General features: G+C 44.9%; 1 protein-coding gene across 5 annotated transcripts in view; it reads right to left on the bottom strand.

Annotated features, from left to right (window-relative positions):
* Positions 1-25,040, bottom strand: part of CEP192 (centrosomal protein 192) — a 257,759-nt gene that overhangs the window by 117,608 nt on the left and 115,111 nt on the right. For all 5 annotated transcript variants that reach the window (XM_075314589.1, XM_075314592.1, XM_075314593.1 and 2 more), the window contains 4 exons: positions 22,258-22,534; positions 12,530-12,670; positions 11,574-11,638; positions 2,348-2,557 (listed from right to left, as the gene is read on the bottom strand). In XM_075314589.1, coding sequence (XP_075170704.1) covers positions 2,348-2,557; positions 11,574-11,638; positions 12,530-12,670; positions 22,258-22,534 — 693 coding nt within the window. The remainder of the gene's footprint in view (positions 1-2,347; positions 2,558-11,573; positions 11,639-12,529; positions 12,671-22,257; positions 22,535-25,040) is intronic.

The following is a 25,040-nucleotide window of genomic DNA, read 5'->3' as shown; positions in this document are numbered from 1 at the left end:
ATGCAGGCACACTCGTATGACACTCTGCTCCTGCTGTGCTGCCAGCGCGAGCCGAGACTCATGCGAGCATCGCAGTAGTGCCCCGTGTGGCCCCAGCCTAACACTCAAGTACTCCTGCACTAAAATCAACTTTTTGGACACCATCATTAAACTACGAAACAATGAAATAGAGATATCCCTGTATAAGAAGCCAATTGACCATCCAACATACCTGAAATGGGACAGTTTTCATCCAAAACACATAAAAAAACTCTATAGTGTACAGTCAGGCCATCAGGTACAATCGGATATGTTCCAACACTACAGATATAGACAAATCACTTTGAGTGCCTCAGAAAGACCTTTTTGAATCAAGGCTACCACCCAATAACAATTGAAAACCAGATTGCAAGACCTACCAGAATATCAAGAAACCATCTCCTACATTATAAAACTAAAAGAAGAAAAAAAAACGGGTACCTCTTGTAATCACCTACAATCCAAATCTGGAGTTGTTAGAGGAGCTGCACGGAAACTACAACCATTACTTATTGCAACCTGACCGGATTGGTGGCATAAAATTTGATTACCTATTCAGTGTTATTTGTATTATTATGTTACACATACGGACTTTTATATGATGCGTTTTAATTTCCCTCTGCGGACGGCTGGGCGACTGTGCTGTGTGGGCTGTGAGAGCGGGACATCCGGTTGCATACACCCGGCGGTGTCAGATATTGAGCCGCGCATGCGTTAAGTGACGTCTGGGTAAGGAATTTTTCCGGCGCATGCGCAGACACTGAATGACTACCGCCGGGTGAAATGCTATTTACTTCCCGGTCCCTCTGACGGTGCACGCGCAATAGACGGCCGGCTCAGCTGTGCGCGGCGTGAATTATGTATATAAAGATGGACATACTGGGTTTATTCAGACAACGTGTGGTGGCCCTTGAAAAAGGATCACGAAACGCACGTCGGGCCTGGACCGAGGACTACTGTATCCTGCTTATTGTTTCAAGGAGTATGTAATGTAATTACTATGTGTACCTGAACACAAACATCCCTGATTGTCCACCAAGGTTGGCATTATATTGTGTGCACTACGGGATGACATCGGTCACAATGAATAAGGACTCTTTGACCATAAGCAGGATTTTATTAGGATATCAGGCCTGTGGGAGGAAGGATAGGGGTTTTTTTTACCCATCCTGTTCTTATTTGTTCTCCCTCAGACTATGACAGATAGTTGATTTTGATTTAGTCACTCGGTCCCCACCTTGATGAGATTTACTTCCTCCTTGACATGGTCTCTTTTCTATTGTGTATAATTTTCATACTGTGCTATAGAGTGTTTTTTACTCTGATATATGCAATTTATAATGGTTTTTATCCTGCCTTCCCCTATTTGTTCCATGAATATTGTGTTCATAACCATTATCGCAAAAAGATGCCCGATTAAAATCTATCTTTCCAGACCCCCCACTTCTGTGTTTTAGGCAGCCCCCGAATCTAAGAAGCATCATTGTCAGAAGCTCCCTATCCTCTCCAACAACAGGAACAATTCCCTGCAACCAGAAAAAATGGAAGACCTGTCCATTTATTTTGACAGCGGATAAGATAATAATTCCCAGATCACTTCAGGACTACAAGATCCCAGGTACCTTCAGCTGCACCACAACTAATGTGGTGTACTTAATTATATGTACCAAATGTCCAACTGGGGTCTGTATGTAGGGGAGACAGGACAACAGCTCAGGACAAGGATGAATTCTCACTGCCACACAATTAGAGAAAAAAAGGATGGATCTACCTGTTGCCAAACATTTTTGTAACCCAGACCACAGCATCATGGACATGAAATTGCTGGTATTGAAAGGAAATTTCAAGTCCCAAAGAGACAGGCGAGTCTGGGAATAGAAACTTATGATGACCTTTGACACATTCAGAGCAGGAATGAATGTGTCACATGGATTTATGTCTCTTTATATCAATTAAGAAATGTGCTCCTCAGAGTATCTGGGGGCATCACAGCCCGGACTATACCCCAATCAGAGGACAATAAAACTTTCACACTGCTTATCTATGAACTACAGCAATATTTATGGCCACAACAGTTTGCCCCCTTGCCATAGTGATAGTTCTGCTTCACGTCACTTGTCTTCTTTACTGCTCCTTTCTATGTCCTGTTGTGTATAAACATGTGACTCTTTAGATTTTATGTTATACTGAGCCTGATGAAGAGACCTGAGTAGTCTCGAAAGTTTGCTATTACCATCTTTTCAGTTAGCCATTAAAAGGTATCAACCACTGAGGACTCAGTTCTTTTAAACAAACTTTTTTTTAGCTAATAGAAGTCAATTATACATACCCGTTTGACATCAGTCCCTCCACCTAGACATCCCATGGCCTCTGATCTTTGGCCAAAGAATTCCCCTAAAGAAAGGCGCAAGTAGCTTGCCTCTTCCTGGGCCAAGTCTGAAATCGGAGATGCGTTCATTAAGACATGACCACTGACTGGAAGCTTCCATGATGTATCCCCCATGTTAACAGAGCAATTTTCTAAATCCATTTTCTCATCCTGTAGAAAGAAGCATGTCAACCTGTCAATTTTAACTTTAAGAATATATAAAAATAACATAGCAAAAAAACAAACAAAAAAAACCCCCAAATACAAGTTAAATTTGTTATCGGTTGTGAACTGTCCACCGGATCTGGGGGGGACCACAAACAAACACACAATAGATGGGATGCTAAACATGCAGGAAGGACAGCCCAAAATGTACAGGGCCAAAATTGTGAGGGCGGAAGTCTAAATAAACTCTTTCAATCCTTAGACAGTGTAAACAGACAGGTTGATTAATCTGGCACATCTTTACACAATCTATCGGTTGTTACATTAACAGAAAACTTAATCCAAATTTTGCCTCTTTTATAATCCAAAGAAGTGTGGGCTGGACTGTTGGGACTCCGACCGAACGGATAACCTGCAGAGCCACATTTTATCTTAGGCAGTCAAATAGACAATGAATGAAGCACTGATGCACATATTAACCCTCCATTCCATACAATGGAATGGGGTTCAGCAGAGCTCTGTCAGAATTTGTGGGGGCCCCAGTGGCTATATGCCCAGTTAACACTAAGTTGTCCTCTTTCCTTTGGATAACTATAGAGCACCACAACACATCACATTTTTAAATGAATAAAAAGAAAAACCATTAGCTACATAATCTGAACATTAATCAAAGCTGGCTGTCATTTTATCATTTTAAACCACAGTAAAGCGCAAATAAAATAAAAATATATTTAGAAATGTGTTCTGCATGTAGACAGACCCCTTATTTCAACAGTAAAATCAATGAATTTAACTGGGGGGGGGGGGAAAAGAAAAAAAAAAAACAACATTAGAGGGTCATTTTGGAAAGTCTTATTGGTTTCTCCTCATCACCATGCACCATGCAGCTAGAGCAATTTTTCTTCTTTCTCCACTTTGCAGCTAAAAGTCACTTTCCCTAATTTACATTCAAAAACGAAAAAGACAAAAACAGAACTGCTTTCTATAGTTGAATGGGGTTTCAAGCTAATGCTTTCTAGTGAAAAACCTAATGGAAAATACATTTTACAAAAATTAAGCAATTATTAAAAAATATATAAATTAAATAAAGTTTTAAAAACATTTAAGAACTACCTCTCTCACACACAACTCATGAATATATTTTAGATTCTACGGATGGGCAGTTTCTCCCAACAGAAATATGAGTTGTTGCCTATAGTAAATTATAAGGTTTAGTTTCCATGAGACCATTTTCTCTATACAGTAGAGACTATCAGACATGCACACCATACCACATGGAACAATTTTTTTTCCGGTTCTGGATAGGGTATTTCTCTTTTTTTTTGTTTAAATGTATTTATTTTTTGCATTTTAAATTTTTCTTCCCGTTTTTGCAAGAATAAAAAAAAAAAAAAAGAGTTTTACTCTTAAATTAATTAATCTTAGCATGTAATGTACTGGAAAATAAGAAAATTAAATTTAAGAGAGGAGAATGTTGTGGGAAAAAAAAAAAAAAAAAAAAAAAAAGGTTCTGCAAATGTTTTTTGTGTTTTGTTTAACGGTGTTCATTGAGCAGTAAAATTTACCTGGCAATACAATTCTCCAGGTAAGCAAAAAAGAGAATTTCGTTTACTTACCGTAAATTCTTTTTCTTATAGTTCCGACATGGGAGACCCAGACCGTGGGTGTATAGCTTCTGCCTCCGGAGGACACACAAAGTACTACACTCAAACGTGTAGCTCCTCCCTCCGGGCTATATACACCCCCTGGATGACAATCTAACCAGTTCAGTGCAAAAGCTGAAGGAGGACATCCACCCATAAGTAGAGAGAGAGTAAAACTCGGAAAAAACGGAACTCTGTCTACAACAACAGCCGGTGAAAACACACGGAACAACAACTGCCAACAGGCAACAGGGAGGGTGCTGGGTCTCCCATGTCGGAACTATAAGAAAAAGAATTTACGGTAAGTAAACAAAATTCTCTTTTTCTTCATCGTTCCTTATGGGAGACCCAGACCATGGGACGTCTCAAAGCAGTCCATGGGTGGGAAATAAACCAAACTGAGAAGTAGGCAAAACCTAACTTCACAAATGGGCGACAGCCGCCTGAAGGATGCGTCTGCCCAAGCTCGCATCTGCCGAAGCATGAGCATGCACTTGGTAGTGCTTCGAAAAAGTGTGCAGACTGGACCAAGTGGCAGCCTGACAAACCTGCTGAGCCGTAGCCTGGTGCCTGAAAGCCCAGGAGGCACCGACAGCTCTGGTCGAGTGCGCCTTAATCCCTGGCGGTGGGGGCACCTGAGAACACTGGTAGGCATCGGCGATAGCCGACCTAATCCAACGAGCTAGGGTCGGTTTAGAAGCAGAGACACCCTTGCGCTGACCCGTGGTTAGCACAAAAAGTGAGGTGCACCGCCTAAAAACGGCGGTGCGTGACACATAGATTCGGAGCGCCCGCACCAAATCCAAGGAATGCAACGCCTTCTCAAAGCGATGCACAGGGGCCGGACAAAGGGAAGGCAATGAAATGTCCTGGTTAAGGTGGAAAGAAGACACCACCTTAGGGAGAAAATCCGGAGTCGGACGAAGAACCACCTTGTCTTGGTGAAACACCAAAAAGGGTGACTCCGAAGAGAGCGCAGCCAAATCAGAAACTCTCCTGAGAGAAGTTATGGCTACTAGAAAAACGACTTTCTGTGAAAGTCTGAACAAAGGAACCTCCCTGAGATGCTCAAAGGGGGGTTTCTGTAAGGCCGTGAGGACCAGATTAAGGTCCCAGGGATCCAAGGGCCGCCGGTAAGGAGGAATGATGTGAGATGCGCCCTGCATGAAGGTGCGCACCTGAGCCAGTCGGGCGATACGCCGCTGGAATAATACCGACAAAGCCGACACCTGTCCCTTGAGGGAATTGAGGGACAGTCCTAGCTGTAGACCGGACTGTACAAAAGACAGGATGGTCGGCAAGGAGAACGGCCAAGGAGCATGGTCGGAAGAGCGACACCAGGACAGGAAAATCCTCCAAGTCCTGTGGTAAATCTTGGCCGAAGAAGACTTCCGAGCCTGAGTCATAGTGGAGATGACCTCGGAAGGAATGCCTGAAGCCGTCAGGATCCAGGACTCAAGAGCCACGCCGTCAATCTGAGAGCCGCAGAATTCTGGCGGAAAAACGGACCTTGAGAGAGAAGGTCTGGGCGGTCCGGGAGATGCCACGGCACCTCTACGGACAGACGGAGCAGGTCTGGGTACCAAGCTCGCCTGGGCCAGTCCGGAGCAATGATTATGACTCGACGGCCCTCCATTCTGATCTTGCGCAGAACTCTGGGCAAGAGAGCTGGAGGGGGAAACACATAGGCCAGACGGACCTGGGACCAATTCTGAACCAGCGCGTCCGCTGCGAAGGCCTGAGGATCGTGGGAGCGAGCCACGTAAACCGGAACCTTGTTGTTGTGCCGGGATGCCATTAGATCCACTTCCGGAGTGCCCCACTTGCGGCAGATTGACCTGAACACTGCCGGATGCAGGGCCCACTCGCCGCTGTCCACGGTTTGACGGCTGAGATAAGCGGCCTCCCAGTTTTCTACGCCTGGGATGTGGACTGCTGATATGGTGGACTTGGAGTCCTCCGTCCACTGGAGGATTCGTTGAACCTCCAACATCGCCTGGCGGCTGCGAGTCCCGCCCTGGTGATTGATGTAGGCAACCGCTGTCGCGTTGTCCGACTGAACTCGAATGTGCCTGCCCGCCAACAGGTGGTGAAAGGCTAGGAGAGCTAGAAACACAGCTCTGATTTCCAGCACATTAATCGAGAGGGCTGATTCGGACGGAGTCCAAGTGCCCTGTGCTCGGTGATGGAGAAATACTGCTCCCCAACCGGAGAGGCTGGCATCCGTGGTGAGAATCACCCAGGACGGAGTCAGGAAGGAGCGTCCCTGTGACAGAGAGAGGGGCCGAAGCCACCACTGAAGAGAGCTCCTGGTCTGTGGCGACAGAGCCACCAGCCTGTGCAAGGAAGAGGTCCGCTTGTCCCAACAGCGGAGAATGTCCAGCTGCAGGGGACGCAGATGGAACTGGGCAAAGGGAACCGCTTCCATTGACGCCACCATCTGACCCAGCACCTGCATAAGGTGCCTGATGGAATGACGGCGGTGCCTCAGCAGAGCGCGAACCGCCAGATGAAGGGACTGCTGTTTGACTAAGGGCAACTTCACAAGTGCCGGCAGAGTCTCGAATTGCATCCCTAGGTACAGAAGTCCCTGGGTCGGGGTCAGAGTGGACTTGGGCAGGTTGACAAGCCACCCGAACTGAACGAGCATGGCGAGAGTGAGCGAGACACTCCGCTGGCAGTCTGCACTGGATGAGGCCTTGACTAGAAGGTCGTCCAGGTAGGGGATCACTGCCAACCCCTGGAGGTGCAAGACCGCAACCACTGCTGCCATGACCTTGGTGAAAACACGAGGGGCCGTGGCTAACCCGAAGGGGAGAGCCACGAATTGGAAATGTTCCTCTCCGACTGCAAAGCGTAGCCAACGCTGGTGTGAAACCGCAATAGGCACATGCAGATAGGCATCTCTGATGTCTATGGATGCTAGAAAATCTCCTTGGGTCATTGAGGCAATGACCGATCTCAGAGATTCCATGCGAAAGCGCAGCACCTGAACATGCTTGTTGAGAAGCTTGAGATCCAGGATGGGCCGGAAGGAACCGTCCTTCTTGGGGACTAGAAAGAGGTTTGAGTAGAAACCTCTGAACCGTTCCCGGACGGGAACCGGAACAATTACACCGTTGGCCTGCAGGGATGCCACGGCCTGAGAGAAGGCGGCGGCTTTGGAGCAGGGGGGGGTGGACAGAAAAAATCTGTTTGGCGGGCTGGAAGAAAATTCTATCCTGTAGCCGTGGGAGATGATATCCCGCACCCACTGATCGGAGACGTGTTGAAACCACACGTCGCCAAAGTGGGAGAGCCTGCCACCGACCAAGGACGTTGCTGGCGCAGCCAGATAGTCAAGAGGGGGCTGCCTTAGTGGCAGCGGCTCCTCCGGGCTTCTGAGGACGCGGCCTCGCGCGCCAGTTGGGTTTACGATCCTTGGCTGCGGTAGTGGACGAGGCTGAGGGCTTAGAGGATGACCAGTTAGAGGAACGAAAGGAACGAAACCTCGATTGGTTCCTGCCCTGGACAGGTTTCCTGGTTTTGGTTTGTGGCAAGGAAGTACTCTTCCCGCCAGTAGCTTCCTTAATAATTTCATCCAGTTGTTCACCAAACAGCCGGGACCCTGAAAAAGGGAGCCCCGCAAGGTACTTCTTAGAAGAAGCGTCTGCTTTCCACTCTCGAAGCCACAAGATCCTGCGGATCGCGAGAGAGTTAGCGGAGGCCACCGCGGTGCGGTGAGAAGCCTCCAGAATGGCAGACATGGCGTAGGATGAAAAAGCCGAAGCTTGGGAAGTTAAGGCATCCATCTCAGGTATAGAGTCCCTGGCGAGGGAATGTATCTCCGCCAGAGAGGCAGAGACTGCCTTAAGAGCCCACACTGCCGCAAAAGACGGGGAGAACGAGGCTCCTGCCGCCTCATATACAGACTTGGCCAGAAGGTCAACCTGGCGGTCAGTGGGATCCTTAAGAGAGGTGCCATCGGCCACAGCTACGACTGTCCGGGCTGAGATTCTAGACACCGGAGGGTCTACCTTTGGGGACTGAGCCCACTCCTTAACCACCTCTGGTGGAAAGGGAAAACGGTCATCAGAACTACGCTTCGGAAAGCGTTTGTCAGGACAGCCCCTGGGCTTGGTGACAGTGGCCTGAAAACTGGAGTGGTTAAAAAACGTACTCCTAGCTTTCTTAGGTGAGGCAAACTGGTGTATTTCTACCAGAGAGGCTTGTTCCTCTGACACTGGTGGATTGAGGTTTAGTACGGAGTTAATGGACGCAATCAAGTCACTAACATCCGCATCACCCTCAGACAAGTCCATGGGGTACATAGAGGTAGCGTCTGAGCCCACAGTAAAAGCATCCTCCTTGCCCTGCACCTCGGTTCGTGAATCAGAGCCGTGGGACGAGGAAGGAGAAGGGTCCCTGCGTCTCCGTTTAGGAGGACGGGGTCCTAGAACATGCTCTGAGAGCTCTGCAGAGCTCGGAGCAACAGAGGCGCCCTGAGAAGGGGGCTGATGCATGGTCAGCAAAGTCCGGGACAGCTGTCCCATGGAGTCGGCAAAAGACTGGGAAATAGCTCTGGAAAAAGATGCTACCCAAGCCGGGGGATCAGCCACCTGGGCTGGAGCGGCCGGAGGAGCCCCTGAGGAGGCTCCAGGCTGAGACACAACCATATTAGAGCAGGCATCACAATGTGGGTATGTGCTTGGCTCTGGCAGAATGAGCTTACATGCAGTGCATATAGCGTACAGCTTTGCATCCTTGCTCCTAGTGAGAGACATGCTGCTGAGGTGGAAGCTCTGCAGTAAGAATACACTCCTATAGAATGTCCCCTGAGAGTGTATAATAAAGCCCACAACCAGAGGTTGTGGCTTACCAGACCGCTCTCTGTGTGCCCTCCGGATTCCACAGCTCGGACCCCCAGTGAAGCGTCAGCCTTCCTAGAATGCAGCAGCTGCAGCAGCCAGCGCCGATCAGTGAGAACGCTGAGAAAATGGCGCTGGAAGGAGGAGGAGGGGCGGGGACTAGCCCAAGAGCGGGAAACCGGAGGGCCAAGGAGAGATACAGGGGAGGGAAACATCTCCTCAGAGAGGAGTGTCCTCCCCACTGCTGGACGGCCGGTGGGCGGCGCCACACTGTTCCCCTGTGTGAATGACATGCAGGGGAAGCTGAAACCGAAACTAGGCCCAAACTGAAGCCGGGGCCTAGATTTTAACATGCGGCCGACGAGCAGGCACCCTCGGCGCGGTTCTCAGGAAAAACCCCGAGAACCGGCCGGAATTTACAGTAAAGTCAAAAGACACACTCCCCTCTTAATAAAAGTACCCGGGACCCCTGAGAAACGTCTCAATACTTAGCTTTTGAGACGCAGGGCCAGTCCCTGAGGTGAGGGTTAAACGCTCCGTCCAGCAGGAACCTGACAGGGCTGCGGATGGAGACCGGTCTCCTGCAAGCAGAGAGGACCGTGACGGCTCCCACTTCAAACCAGAGCCTCTCAGAGGATGTTGAAGGAGCGCGGCATGTGAAGGCTCCAGCCTTATAAAGTCAACCTTAACAGCACCGCCGACACAGTGGGGTGAGAAGGGACATGCCGGGAGTCCAGACTGGACCCGCTTTTCTTCCATATCTTTAAAATCAAAATCTTAAAAATGAAAAAAATCAGAGAATGCATGTGTGTGTGTGACCTCCTGAAACACAAAGCATTGAACTGGTTAGATTGTCATCCAGGGGGTGTATATAGCCCGGAGGGAGGAGCTACACGTTTGAGTGTAGTACTTTGTGTGTCCTCCGGAGGCAGAAGCTATACACCCATGGTCTGGGTCTCCCATAAGGAACGATGAAGAAATAATGGCAATACCAAGCATAGATATTTATTTATGTGGTAAAAAAAAAAAAAATAAACAATAGATAGTATTAAACTGTGTTGCCATTTTCAGGACTTGGTAGGTTTTCATTTTTCAGTCAATGGAGCTAGGTGATGGCTAGTATATTTGCGTTGTAAGCACAGAATTTTTATTGGTAACATTTTGAGATTAGATATGACATTTTCATAACTTTGTATTGCATTTTTCAGAGGTGTTGCTTCAGCCGAAAAAAAATAAAATTAGAAAAATCAGATAAAAATTGTATTTTTATGGACACAGCGGTACCACGTGTAGTTTTATTTCTTTAAAAGGTATCTGTCACCAGGTTTTTGCCACCTAATCGGAGATCAGAATAATGTAGGGGCAGAGACTCTGATTCCAGAAGTGTGTCATTTACTTTGCTGTTTAGTGTAGTTTTGATATAATCCCTGTTTAATCAGCAAGAGTTTATCATTAGAGGACTACTTGGTGTGCTACCAGGTAGTCCAGCATATTCATGATCTCTGTATAACTGCTAGATCTACAACAGAGAAAAGATTGATTTTATCAAAATGACAGCAAACAGCTCACTAAGTGACACTGTTGGAATCAGGATCGCTGCCCCAACCTCATGCTGCTCTCAGAAAAAAACCTGGTGACAGATTCCCTTTAAGGAAAGAAAAGGGTAGTGATTGAAACAGTTTTTCTTCTTTTCTATATTTTTAAACATTTCACCCGCATCAAATTTTATATAGTCTCCTTAGTGACTTGATACTGCAATTTCCAGATACTTGTACTACATACTGTACTTAAAGTACCAGAATGTTGGAGTATATAGCAAAAATCATGGTCTCCCATGAACACAACCATAGGTTAGCCTTTGACAGAGAACTGCAATGGCATTCAAGGTCTTTAAATATACCCCTGCGCTTTTACAGCAACTCATCTGCTCCCTACCATCTCATTGCAGGGGGTGATGGGCGTGTGGAACTATGGACTCCCCTGTGCCATGCATTGTAAATAATGCCATCACATTGACAGCAGCATTTAAGTCATTAACAACAGCGGGAAGAGCTCAGCTTCACATGTGCCTATTAGAGGCAGATGACAGCTGAATAATAAGAGTTATCTACCATTAAATATGTTGGCTCAACTTCTGAGCCTGCATCAAAGACAGGGATCTGAAATAGGATGTACAAATATGTTGGAAAGTGTTAATTATAAATAATTTCTACTAAAAAAAAAAAGTTTTCTAAATGGAATAGACGGTTTAGTTCTTGATAGAAGCATATGCTCTTGCCCATGAGTTTCAGTCCTCAGTGTGGGAGCCAGTATTACAGAATCACATTAAATTATCTTTGGCTACTGCACTGGAGATGAAAATCTGTAAAAAAGCAACTAGAAAACTGCCATTCACAGCAAAATAGTCAATGCAGGTGATTTACTAAACAATTACTGTACATACATATACACAATCGTTTAACAATATAATTGAAAGGATCTTAAGATTGTCTAATATGTTATATAACCATGATCATTAGAAACGTATTTTACCTGGATAAATTTATTTTCCTTCTCAAATTCTTCCTGGTCTTCATCAAGCATAGCCAAAACATCACCTGTGAAAACAAAGAGACAGACCGTCACTTCTCAAGTCTAATGCGGGCTTTACACGATATGACCGATCATGCGATGCATCGTTGGGGTCACGGTTTTCGTGACGCACATCCGGCATCGTACACAATGTCGTCTCGTGTGACACCTCCTAGCGACGCAGTATCGCTCACAAATCGTGAGTCGTGTACTCGTCGCTAGGTTTCATAAAATTGTTTAATTAAAATGGCGCCGGTTGTTCATAGTTTCCGCGGCATCACACGTTGCTCCGTGTGACTCCACGGGAACGATGAACACCGCTTACCTGCGTCCCGTGGCACCCGACGGCTATGTTGAAGGAAGGAGGTAGGCGGGATGTTTACATCCCGCTCACCTCCGCCCCTCCGCTTCTATTAGCCGGCTGCCGTGTGACGTCGCTGTGACGCCGAATGTCCCTCCCACTTCCGGAAGTGGACGTTCGTCGCCCACAGCGAGATCGTCCAGAAGGTAAGTGCGTGTGACGGGGGTTAAACGAGTTTGTGCGCCACAGGTAGCGATTTTCCCGTGACGCAAGAACGACGGGGGAGGGTACGATCGCTCGTGCTATCGCACGATAGATCGACTCGTGTAAAGCAGGCATAACTTCTGACATGCAAATGTATATTTTAAACCTTAAAGTAAAAAACAAACTGTGGCAGAACCACATGGTGGTAATTGATCGCCTATATTCACAGAGATGTTTAAAATCGATGATGCCACATAAGGCCATAACAAGGGAGGCTAAAAGTGAGGCGAAAGGAAAGTTAGTAAGAAAGTGGACCAACCTGTGACCTCAAATCATGATCCACATTGGACTTGCACATCACAAATCAAAAACATGTTAAACCCATCGAATAATGCTTTAATTAAAAACTTACTTCCAATAATAAAATCTTCATCTTTCAAGTCATTTGCTGATCCAGACAAACTTGCTTCTTTATCAAATGGCTTATAATAAGCAAGATCGGTAACCCACTTGCCTTCTTCATTTTGGTAAACAACACTATGCGACTGATTTCCTGTAAAAAGAGAAGGAAAAAAAAAAAACTATGAAAAATAAATATACAAAAAGTAGTGATCAACAATGATTTATTGCTTCTAATGAAGAACGTATACAATGCTTAACTTCCCATTTGGTGACCCTGAAGGGAAATTGAGCAATTGTCAGTTTCATCCACAGGTGATCACAGTTTTATTGTATAATGTTGGATTGAACATGAACATGACTAGAAGAGAGATTTTTACCCAATTGACATTGTACTACCGGTATATATATATGCTTGTAATCTAGACATGCAAACTAATGAGCAGCATGCCGAGATCAGATGATTATATTAGTGTTGTTTTTGGAGATTCAAAACTAAAATAGATTTGCACAGACAACGGAAAATGAAGTGCAATAATACAGTTTACTGGAATAATAAAGAACAGAAACCATGTATTCTACACAACCACCATATTTATCCCCCCAGCTCTCTCTCAATATATGGCCCAGACTGACAAGTGCAGACCAACCTGTAATTTTATTTGGACTGCACTGCTCTTTGCCATATGCGCACGTCTGCGTATTGCATGCATTTACGCTGCGTCTAGCACTGCAGCATTAACGCATGCGTTCTACGTCCCCAGCATAGTCTATGTAACTTGTGGATATTCCATGCGCACGTTGCGTTTTAGAATGCAGCGATTTGCATGCTGAAATTTGTGGCAGAATCGCTGCATTCTAAAAAGCAACCTGTCACTTCTTTAATGCGTTCTGGATGCTTTTCCCACTGTCTATGGCTTAGCAAGCATCCAGAGCGCATGAATTCTGCATCTATTCTGCACTCAAAATACTTTCAAAACGCAGCTTTTTGGCTGCATTTTGAAACGCACATGCAGTGACAAAACGCTGTGGAAGATATGTCACGCAGAACGCAGACGTGCGCACATGGCCTTTGTCTAATCTCAATTGTTAAACTGCATCCTAGCCTCCGATGTCTTTGGAATAAATAAGGGTCTGTGTAGCACTCATGTCCTATAGTAGTAATTAGTTAGGAGTGTGGTCTAATGATTATCTCTACAGACTTCCTTGTTTGTGAAACTGCTATGAGTTAAAATTTAAGGGTATCATTAAACCAACAAAATGACCCCTTTAAAATAGAAGTACAGTCTGTGCACACATGGATCATTTGAACAGTTAAATATATATTTACTAAAATTCCTATATAATAATTTCAGAATACCAAAAACGAAAAACAAAAAAAAACTAAACTTTATTATAAGCAAAAGACTAAAAGTGCAAGCAAATACAGAAATCCTCAAAAAAATAAAATAAAAATTAAACACTCCCCAGCGGGTTGTCCGTATTTATATAAAGTGAACTGAACAGAGTATACAGAATAAAATAATGAATAGATAATCACACCATTTATTTTGAGAACTACCGTATTTTTCGCTTTATAAGACGCACTTTTGTTCCCCCAAATTTTGGGGGAAAGTAGGGGGTGCGTCTTATAACCTGAATATACGGGGGAGGGGTATATATATATGTACACTGCAGGGTCCAGGGGAGGTGGGGGCAGCAGCTCTGGAGTGCAGGGGAACGCTGTGGGCTGCAGCCTTTGATCTCCTGCTCCCGCTCATATAATATGCACAGCCGATGTCCATCTCCGGTGGTGCTGAAATCGCACCGCAGTGACGGGCTGGGGGAGTGGTGCATATTATATGTCCCTGCGCTCCCCTGTGATGGCACATGCCCCCCCCCCGTGTTAGATTTGGCCCCCAGGCTGCTGCTCATTCTAAAATAAAGAAGCTTTACTTACCCCCTCCAGCGTTTCTCCCCGTGTCCCTGCTTCCACTGTGATCAGGCAGAGATCTCAGTCTGCTGTGCCGATCACATGACCGCACTGAGAACCAGGAAGTGGAGGAAAAGAAGCACGGAGGGAGACAGGAGGGAGATCAGCGCTGGAGGAGGTAAGGAAAGAGGGTTTTATTTTACTATGGGCAGCAGCCTGGGGGCGATATCTAACACAGGGGGACTTGTGCGATCTATATAGGGGCCATGGGCAGCACTATGGGGGCGATATCTAACACAGGGGGACTTGTGCGATCTATAGGGGCCATGGGCAGCATTATGGGGGCGATATCTAACATAGGGGGACTTGTGCGATCTATATAGGGGCCATGGGCAGCACCATGGGGGCGATATCTAACACAGGGGGACTTGTGCGATCTATAGGGGCCATGGGCAGCAGCATGGGGGCGTTATCTAACACAGGGGAAAGTGTGAAATCCATAGGGGACCATAGGCAGCACAGGGAAATGTATGCAATCCATAGGGGGCCATAGGCAGAACAGGGGAACGTGTGCCATCACAAGGGGGCTATATTCAATATAAGGGGGCCATATCCAGAGTAAGGGGGCTAATTTTAGGATGGGGGGCTATGAGGGACATATACCCTATATGATTTGTTAGAGGGACACTGGCATTATAAGATGGACCCCATTTAACATTAAAAAAAAAAATTCTCTTTTCCTTCACCAAATTTGGGGGTGCGTCTTATAATCAGGTGCGTCTTATAAAGCGAAAAATACGGTATTTAGGCATTGAAAGCACGGGGCAAGTGTAAATCTGCAATCCAAAATCTATCCTAAATGCATGCTCCCTAGTTAAAAGATTTGCAAGAACAAATTAAAAAGAGAATGTCAGCGGGTTTTTGCTACCTCATCGGAGAGCAGCATGAAATAGTGACCGTGACAAACAGCTCTCTGCCTATACGTGCTCGCAGGGGCGTACATAGAAATCATGGGGCCCCATAGCAAAAGTCTGAATGGGGCCCCCCCACCGATAAAAAAAACCCAAACAAAATTTTATCATAATAATCATTATACAAGTTACTGCGGGTGGGTTATAGTCAGAAATAACACATACTACTACATAGTGTTCCTGAACAACACCCACCATATAAAGGCCAATAATACATTGCAAAATAACGCCTCCATTCCATGACCAAATATCACCACATAGAGTCTGAATATAACCACCGTCCTGTTACTGAGCAAAGGCCACTGCATCAAGACCAGTGGGTTCACACTGCAAATCCCCAAAGAATCTGCAACATGTGAACTTGGCCTAAAGTAGGGATGTCCATCTTCGTGCCACTCAGCCCACACAATACAGATTTTCACATCCGTCTCCCCCATTTAATGGTAATGATTATGACCCTCTTCATAGCCTTTGGCTCTATAGTAAAACTCTGCAAAGTGCAAGGATAATACACACACACACACACACACACACACACACAGTGATGGCACAGCACAGGGGCAACACACACAGTGATGGCACAGCACAGGTGATGGCACAGCAGCACAGGGGCAGCACACACACAGTGATGGCACAGCAGCACAGGGGTAACACACACACGGTGATGGCACAGCAGCACAGGGGCAACACACACACACACACACACACACACACACACACACACACAGTGATGGCACAGCAGCACAGGGGCAACACACACACACAGTGATGGCACAGCAGCACAGGGGCAACACACACACACACAGTGATGGCACAGCAGCACAGGGGCAACACACACACAGTGATGGCACAGCAGCACAGGGGCAAGACACACACAGTGATGGCACAGCAGCACAGGGGCAACACACACACAGTGATGGCACAGCAGCAACACACACACAAAGATGGCACAGCAGCACAGGGGCAACTCACACACACAGTGATGGCACAGCACAGGGGCAGCACACACACAGTATTGGCACAGGGGCAACACACACAGAGTGATGGCACAGCACAGAGCAGTTTTTCTGTAGTGTTACCGACATTTGTACATTATAATACTCACCTGCTCCTGTGCTGTGAGAGATGATGATAGTGGCTCAAGCCTCCCTGCTGCACTTCCTGTGAGTCTTCCTGGCTGATCCTCCTGTCCTCTGCTTTTTCTTTCTATTCCTTCTTTTCTCCACTTCTCACTGTTTTTCTGCTCTCTGTTTGCTTTTCTCTCTTTTCTGTGGTCTCTATTCCTTCTTCACTCCTTCACTGTTTTCCTTTTAATCATTTCATTCTCCCACAGCTGTACTGAACAAGCCCCGCCCCCTCTCCCGATTGGCTGTTCTCCTCCTGGCATCTCTCACTAGAAGAAGCTGCTGCCTGGCCACTCCCTCCTCTTCAGCACAGTGTGCAGTGTGGGCGAGTCTGCATCTCTGCGTTGGCCAGTCTGCAGCTATACAAACAATGCCGGCTCCCAGCAGCGTTAATCAGCTGCTTGGTGAGGTGACGGCCCCGGGGGCATGATGCATGAACGTGAAAACATACACACCACGGGCAGCCGCCCCGGGCCCCTCCAGCCAGGGCTGCCACCAGGAATTTCAGGGCCCCATACTGCCAAAATTTTCGGGCCCCCTTCAGACTCCACCACAGCTCCGCCTCTACTCCTCAAACCTTCGGCAATAGAAAAAAGTTGTTTCCAGCATCACGTCCAAGAAAAGGTTAATAACCAATTTTATTCCATAAGGTTAAAACCAACACTAGATTGTTTTATAGTTCGTGGACGTCCATCCAATGTCTGACGCGTTTCACACCTAAAAGAGGTGCTTAGTCTTAGACATATCCGGCTAGATTTGCACAAGTTATGGAATAAAATTGATTTTTAATCTTATTTCTTGAATGTGATGCTGGAAACAACTTTCTTCTATTGCCGGACTTTGCCTCTATGAACACGGAGCTGACCCCCCTGCACCATCCTCCATAGAGAGGACCCAGGTGATGCATTTACCGGGGAACAGAGATCCTCCTGTGCATACTGACCTCCAACCTTCCACAGTCCACCATCACTGGAAAATCTCCAATTCTGCAGACAGTCCTCACCAATCACACATTTACCGCCAGCCGTTATTTTGACAGCCCGAAAAAATCTGCATGCACCGTTTTTTGGGTCATTAAAATGACGAAAACCAGACAGAATCGTCAGCCATATGCGTATATCTAATACATAAGGTGTGTGTGTGTGTGTATTATATATACATATATACACACACACACACACACACACACACACACACACACACACTGTATGTGTGTCCGCTATAGGAATCCGCACAGTCTCATTTACAATCACGATATTTTGCACAGACACCCCATGTGACTCAGGCAATATCAGACTATTTTTTGAGGGGAAAATTTAACCCCGCGCATTACAGTTACTCTCCAAAAAAATTCATTACATTAAACTCAATGGAGCTGGGAGGTAAGGTCATTAATAGGAGCTGTGATAGGTTATTATTGGCAAAGGACATTGCTAGTGTAAGAAGCTTATGTGTGAGGTAATAAGATATCGGTGGAGAGACGGACAGACAGGAAATGAGATAGACAGAGTCAGAGACGGAATGAGAGAGTCAGACAGGGAATGAGACAGATAGGAATAACGTTTGGAACACCATTCTAAGTCCGAACTGGGTGCAAAAACCTAAAAAAAAAAAAAAAATCACTATGGGGAGATAAGGTATGCACACCAGTGACTATGTAAGAGGAATACATGAAATAGCAGAAACTGCTGTGTGAATACGGACTTGAAAAATCCAATAGCTATATGCAAGAGTGAATATGTGAAAAATGGAATCTGCATTACTGCCATGAACATATGAATCAAGAGAAATTTATTCAGTAGCTAAATTTCTCTTGATTCATATGTTCATGGCAGTAATGCAGATTCCATTTTTCACATATTCACTCTTGCATATAGCTATTGGATTTTTCAAGTCCGTATTCACACAGCAGTTTCTGCTATTTCATGTATTCCTCTTACATAGTCACTGGTGTGCATACCTTATCTCCCCATAGTGATTTTTTTTTTTTTTTTAGGTTTTTGCACCCAGTTCGGACTTAGAATGGTGTTCCAAACGTTATTCCTAAGTCCGAACTGGGTGCAAAAACCTAAAAAAAAAAAAAAAATCACTATGGGGAGATAAGGTATGCACACCAGTGACTATGTAAGAGGAATACATGAAATAGCAGAAACTGCTGTGTGAATACGGACTTGAAAAATCCAATAGCTATATGCAAGAGTGAATATGTGAAAAATGGAATCTGCATTACTGCCATGAACATATGAATCAAGAGAAATTTAGCTACTGAATAAATTTCTCTTGATTCATATGTTCATGGCAGTAATGCAGATTCCATTTTTCACATATTCACTCTTGCATATAGCTATTGGATTTTTCAAGTCAGTATTCACACAGCAGTTTCTGCTATTTCATGTATTCCCCTTACATAGTCACTGGTGTGCATACCTTATCTCCCCATAGGGAATGAGACAGAGACAGACAGGGAATGAGAGAGAGACAGACAGACAGGGAATGAGAGAGAGACAGACAGACAGGGAATGAGAGAGAGACAGACAGACAGGGAATGAGAGAGAGAGAGAGACAGACAGGGAATGAGAGAGAGAGAGAGACAGACAGGGAATGAGAGAGAGAGAGACAGACAGGGAATGAGAGAGAGAGAGACAGACAGGGAATGAGAGAGAGACAGACAGGGAATGAGAGAGAGACAGACAGGGAATGAGAGAGAGACAGACAGGGAATGAGAGAGAGACAGACAGGGAATGAGAGAGAGACAGACAGGGAATGAGAGAGAGACAGACAGGGAATGAGAGAGAGACAGACAGGGAATGAGAGAGAGACAGACAGGGAATGAGAGAGAGACAGACAGGGAATGAGAGAGAGACAGGGAAAGAGACATTCTGGCAGGGAAAGAGACAAAGAGACATCCAGACAGACTGCATGCACAGTTACACACTATACATTACCTCATCTTGTGGTTCCTGATCGTTGGAGAGCAGGAGAGAAACCACTGAGAGCTACACGGAGGCTGCAGCAGCTGAACAACATGACCTGCATGTTCACTGGTCATGTGATCAGGCACCTGATTAGTGATCTGACAGGTCCTTCACCGCAGCCTCCATAGTACATTTCCTGTCCTGCAGCCATCACATACATCAGTGCAGAGTAGGAGAGAGGGCAACTCTCTATGAGCGACTCGGACCCCCTCATTGCCCTGATGGCGGCCCCGCCCCCTGGGGCCCGGTGAGCTGAGGGATGAAAGGGGAGGGGCCTGGGCTGTCAGCTGCGGGCCCCCCCCCTCCTGCCTCCAGCTTACGGCCCCATAGCAGTGGCGTGGTCTGCCTCTATTGACGGTACGCCACTGCGTGTTTGTAGGCTGTGTCCCGTCAGTCAGTATCAGTGGGCGGGGAGAAGCCGCCATGGACAGACATGTAAAAGTGCACAGAACGGCTCAGTCCCCCTGGTAGCTATTAAAAATCATGTTTTTTTGTGAAACTTTGCAGTGTTTCAGAGTGAAACATACCTGGCAGTGATCATACAGCCAGTGGTTTGAGACATGATGCCAAGGTTTGGCCAGCATATATCAGCTGACCGGTTCCCTTTATGAAAAGTGTCAGTGGTCTGATTTTTTTTTTTTTTTATTTTTAGACTTCATTCAGACTGTGAAAGTGTTAAACAGCCCTAAACTCATTTTCTCTCCCATCGAGTTCTTTGTGCACTTTCTGCTCCTTCAAAAAGCCAGCTCCACTGAAAATTTGATGGAGTCTTTAACTCCAATTTTTATTATTATAATTTTTTCAGCTTTTTATTGTGCTCTGATTATTTTCTAATTTACGCATACTGAGTTCAGAGCACCTTCAATGAGTTAAAATAGAACACTGGAATAATGAAGATTTTGTACATAGAGCTGGACAAAATATGTATATCTGAAAGAATATGCTGGGGCTATTTTGGAGAATTAACCCTTAAGGACCAGGCAATTTGTTTTTCTTCTTGCACTTCGAAAACTTATAAAGTTATTTTTCTTTTAACGCAGCTCTAATTGTTTTGAGATTTCAAGTCACTATTCAAGTGCAGAGAAAGAAAAATAAAATTTCAAATTCCACTACTGTTTTTTGGGGGCTTGGTTTTTTTTGTGTACAATATGAGGTAAAAGTGATGTGATGGAAAATAATTCTATGTTATTAGGAGATTATGGCAACGCATAGCGTTCTGTTTACGTTTTCCAATATAGTCCAATAAGGCTCATCTGGATCCTCATCATCCTCATAGGGGTCTCATAGGGACTTCAGTTCGTCATTGTAACTGACTTGAGTGCAGAAATGGTCACATTTGATGGTGTCTGGCATGTTGGAGGTGCTCTCTTCGCTGATGCATCCTACTATTCGCTGCACAGAGCAAATGGCACACTGCGTGTATGGCATTGTGTTGGCGAGTGGTTTGCGGATGTCAACACTATGAATCCAGTGGGCATTGGTAGTGATCGGGTGATGGTACAGGCAGGCATATATGTTATGTGCGTTTTATTGATATGCCATTTTGAATATACAGAAATGCAGTGACGAGAATCTGAGGCCCACTGTTGTGTCATTCATCCACGACCATCATCTCACGTTGAAGCTTGATAATGCACAGTCTGCAGGGATCTGTACACAATTCCTGGAAGCTAAAAAAATCTCAGTTCTTGCATGGCCAGCATACTTCCCATATAGGTCAGCCATTGAACATGATTGGGATGTTCTGAATCTGCGTATATGACAGCGTTCAAGATTCTGACAATATCCAACAACTTTGCAGACATTGAAAAGGCGTGGACAAACAATCCACAGGCCACATTCAACAACCTGATCAACTCTATGCAAAGATGTGTTGCACTGCATGAGGCAAATGGTGGTCACACCAGATACTGACTGGTTTTCTGACTCCACCTTGCACCGCAAATACTGTAAAACTGCACACTTTAGAGTAGCTTTATATTGTGGCCAGCCTAAGGCACAATTGTACAATAATCATGCTGTCTATGCAGCATCATGTGTTTTAGAAACTACTTATGACTTGTCTAACAGGAGTGTGTGGCATTGCAGGAAAGTGGTCATGTGGTCATATGTGCAACTAAGAGGTGGTGTAAATTTCTACTAGAAAAATGTATCAACCAGCCTGAACCACACATTGCCAAATCCGACATTTTAAAGTTTGGCTAATCTAAGTTTACACTAAGAATTAGCCAACATTGATAAATACATCCCATTGTGTATGGGCAGCCCACGTCTTTTCAACCAAAAGCTAAAGTGATTTATAAAGTCATTAGAAGTTCATACACTACAGAGAGCTCTGGATTAGGTGGCACGGTGGCTCAGTGGTTAGCACTGGAGTCTTGCAGTGCTGGGGTCCTGAGTTCAAATCCCACCAAGGACAAAATCTGCAAGGAGTTTGTATGTTCTCCCTGTGTTTGTGTGGGTTTCCACCGAGTTCCCCGTTTTCCTGCCACACTCCAAAGACATACTGATAGGGACTCTAGATTGTGACCCCAATGGGGAAAGTGTTACCAATGTATGTAAAGCGCTGTAGAATTAACAGCGCTCTATAAATGAATAAATATTATTATTATTATTACAGAAGGCAAATTTCAAATACTAATATATACCTAAAACAAAAGAACTCAATAGCTCCAATCCAAGACTACAAAATAAAACAGTTTAAAAAAAAAATAAAATTGTAGGTCAGCATTCTAGAGAATGAGAAAGAACATACATACCTTTATCGGCATTAGTATGCTGTAAGCTCCAATGAGAGGACTGTGTTTCATCACACTGCCAGATATCCTGAGTAGTGCCCATCTGGTTGGAACAAGTAGGTGTTAAGTATGTATCTGCTAATCGACTGGCATTTCCTTTGCCAGCTGTATCTAAGCTCGCAGCATCCACAAACCCAGATGTTTGGTTTGTACCATTTGAAGCTCTACCATCTTGGAAATATAGGGAATTCAGTTTCTGTGTAGTATTTTCAAGTAATGAATTCAGATTGTATGAGCTCTAAAAAGAAAAAAAGCTTTTTTAAGAATAAAATGAAAAACATTTGTAAATTAAAAGTATATCATTTATACGAGATTCCCAGTTTAATTTTGTAACAAACTCTGCAAGGAGAAACTGTGGCTTGAGTTCTAGGCTTTTTCTCTCACTGACCACTGGATATACATGTATCAGACTGGATGCTAAAAATGCAGGATTTAAACTCCTAACATATCTGTCCTCTAATATTATTTGCTAAATTGGAAGGAAAATCTGACAACATGCAACCCTCCGCTTGGGATCAAGACCTTATTAATACATTTAATACGTTTGGAAAGTGTTTCAGTCAGATTTTTTTTTTTTTTTTTTTTTTTTTTATAAATAGTGATTAAGAAAACCCCTGATTGAACCATGGGTACTAGGACACGACCAGCATTCAAATAAACATCTGAAAAGATGGGATGTGAGAAAAAAACAAAAACAAATGCAGCCCATTTCAACTCTGATTGCGCTATACCAGCCTACCGCTCAATCAGAGATTCGGCAGAATAGGTTTAAGTTATTCAGACACAAACTTTGATCGAACTGCAGAAACGCAGTGAATAGGGCCTAAGAAATTTACAATAACCGCAAATTCAGATAATATATAACATTTTTTTTTTTTTTTATTTTTTTTTTTTTTTTTTCCAAAACGTTTTTTATTGATTTTTCAAATTTGTAAAAACATGACAAGTATCATTGCAAAAGAAGAACATTCGTCTGACAAAATGTGACATAGAGGTGGGTGATACCCCAATTTGGAGTTCCATGTTGCTGTTCGATTTAAGATAGTATACAGTAACATTAAACCAAAACATAGGTAATGAAATATAATATAACATATGCAATACAATTCGTTAAATCTCTGTGTCGTCCCTGAATGATTTCAATTTTGCTAGCGTGTCTTGGTATTCCCAACCGTCTCGTCTCCCCCTCCCGCCAGAGCCCCCTCCTAGGTGATTCTCAGTTTACCCAGGCTGTCCTGGATATCGCTCAGGATATACCACTCCGAGTGAACAAAAGGTGCCATCAGGTTAATTATTTCTCCCTGTGTGAATTGGCTTTCAATAAAATGTCTCCATCTCACAAAAAACTTGGCTGTCAACCCATCTTTATCCCTCTCCGCTTCTAGTTTTTCCCACTTCAGAAGGTTGTGTAGTTCGCCCACAACCTCCTTTATGGATGGGCCCTCCCTTTGAATCCAGTGTTTTAAGATGCAACGCTTAGCTATCATGGCTATGTCATGCGTTATTGCGTATTTCCTCTTTTCCTGCGTGCTCGGTCCTCCTCCTACTCCTCCCTCAAAGGAGTGGAAAATCCACACCATTAAGTCTAGTTTGCTGAAAATTCCCCATGTTGACTGGGCAAATAGTCTGACTTGGTTCCAGAACCTAGCGATTGTCTCACATTCCCATAGCCCATGCAGCATATCCGTTTTTTCTTTTTGACACTTAGGACACCACCTATCCCTACCTGGTATGTTGAAACCTATAATGGCCCTATGTAGAATTCTGAATTGAGTGTCTCTCCATCTCTCATTGGTAATGTGTTTCCGCACTTGTACCCATCCTCTCAGTATATCATCCACCACTTCTTCCCTTCCCAATTGTTTCCCCCACGCTTTTAAAGTCCGACTATCCTCCCGAGAGATAAGCACCCCCCTTAGCGATCGATAAATTTTAGAGACATTTATACTTGTTACATCACATTCCAGTAACTCATCAATCGAACTTCTGTTCAGCTCTCTTCCAACCACACCCAGGTCTCCTATTATTCCATGTTTCAATTGTTCATACTGGATGACATGTGAGCTATTAAGGTTGTACTTATCCAGCACTTCCCGACCTGTCATCCACCTCCTGTCCTCCACATTCATAACATCTATCATTCTCCTGACTCCCCTCTCTTTCCATCTAGTAAATAGCTTGTTTTCTCGTCCCAGGGGAAAATTTGGGAATGCCCAGGGGTTCAAGTACTTGGACACTTTCCATGAGAGCCCCAGTTTTTTCCTTACCGACTTCCATGTTAGCATGGTGTCTCGGAATATAATTGAGTTCCTTATGTGCCCTTCAACCCTGGATAGTGGGGAGTGCAGAATGGACGTCAGATCCCACGGTGACGCATATTTAGTTTCCATCGCATGATCTGAGTGCCTACTCGTTCCTCTCACCCAATCAATTACATGCCTCATGATACATACAAGATTATACCCTTGGACATCTGGAAAGTTTAGACCTCCCTCCTCTGCTGACTTCATCAGCGTACGCAGCTTTATTCTGGGTTTCCTTCCCCTCCACAGAAATTCTGTATACGCGGAGTTGAGCTTATTCACATCCTTTAGTTTTAGCAATAGCGGGATTGTCTGGAAGGGATACAGCAGCCTAGGAAAGCTCATCATTTTTATCAGGTGACATCTTGCCAGTAATGGAAGTGGCAGACCTTTCCATCCCTTTAATTGAACTATAATTTTCCTGATTAGCGGTCCATAATT

This window comes from Anomaloglossus baeobatrachus, chromosome 6, assembly GCF_048569485.1.
Source record: "Anomaloglossus baeobatrachus isolate aAnoBae1 chromosome 6, aAnoBae1.hap1, whole genome shotgun sequence".
Lineage (NCBI taxonomy): Eukaryota > Metazoa > Chordata > Amphibia > Anura > Aromobatidae > Anomaloglossus > Anomaloglossus baeobatrachus.
This window is presented reverse-complemented; position numbering and strand designations above follow the sequence as displayed.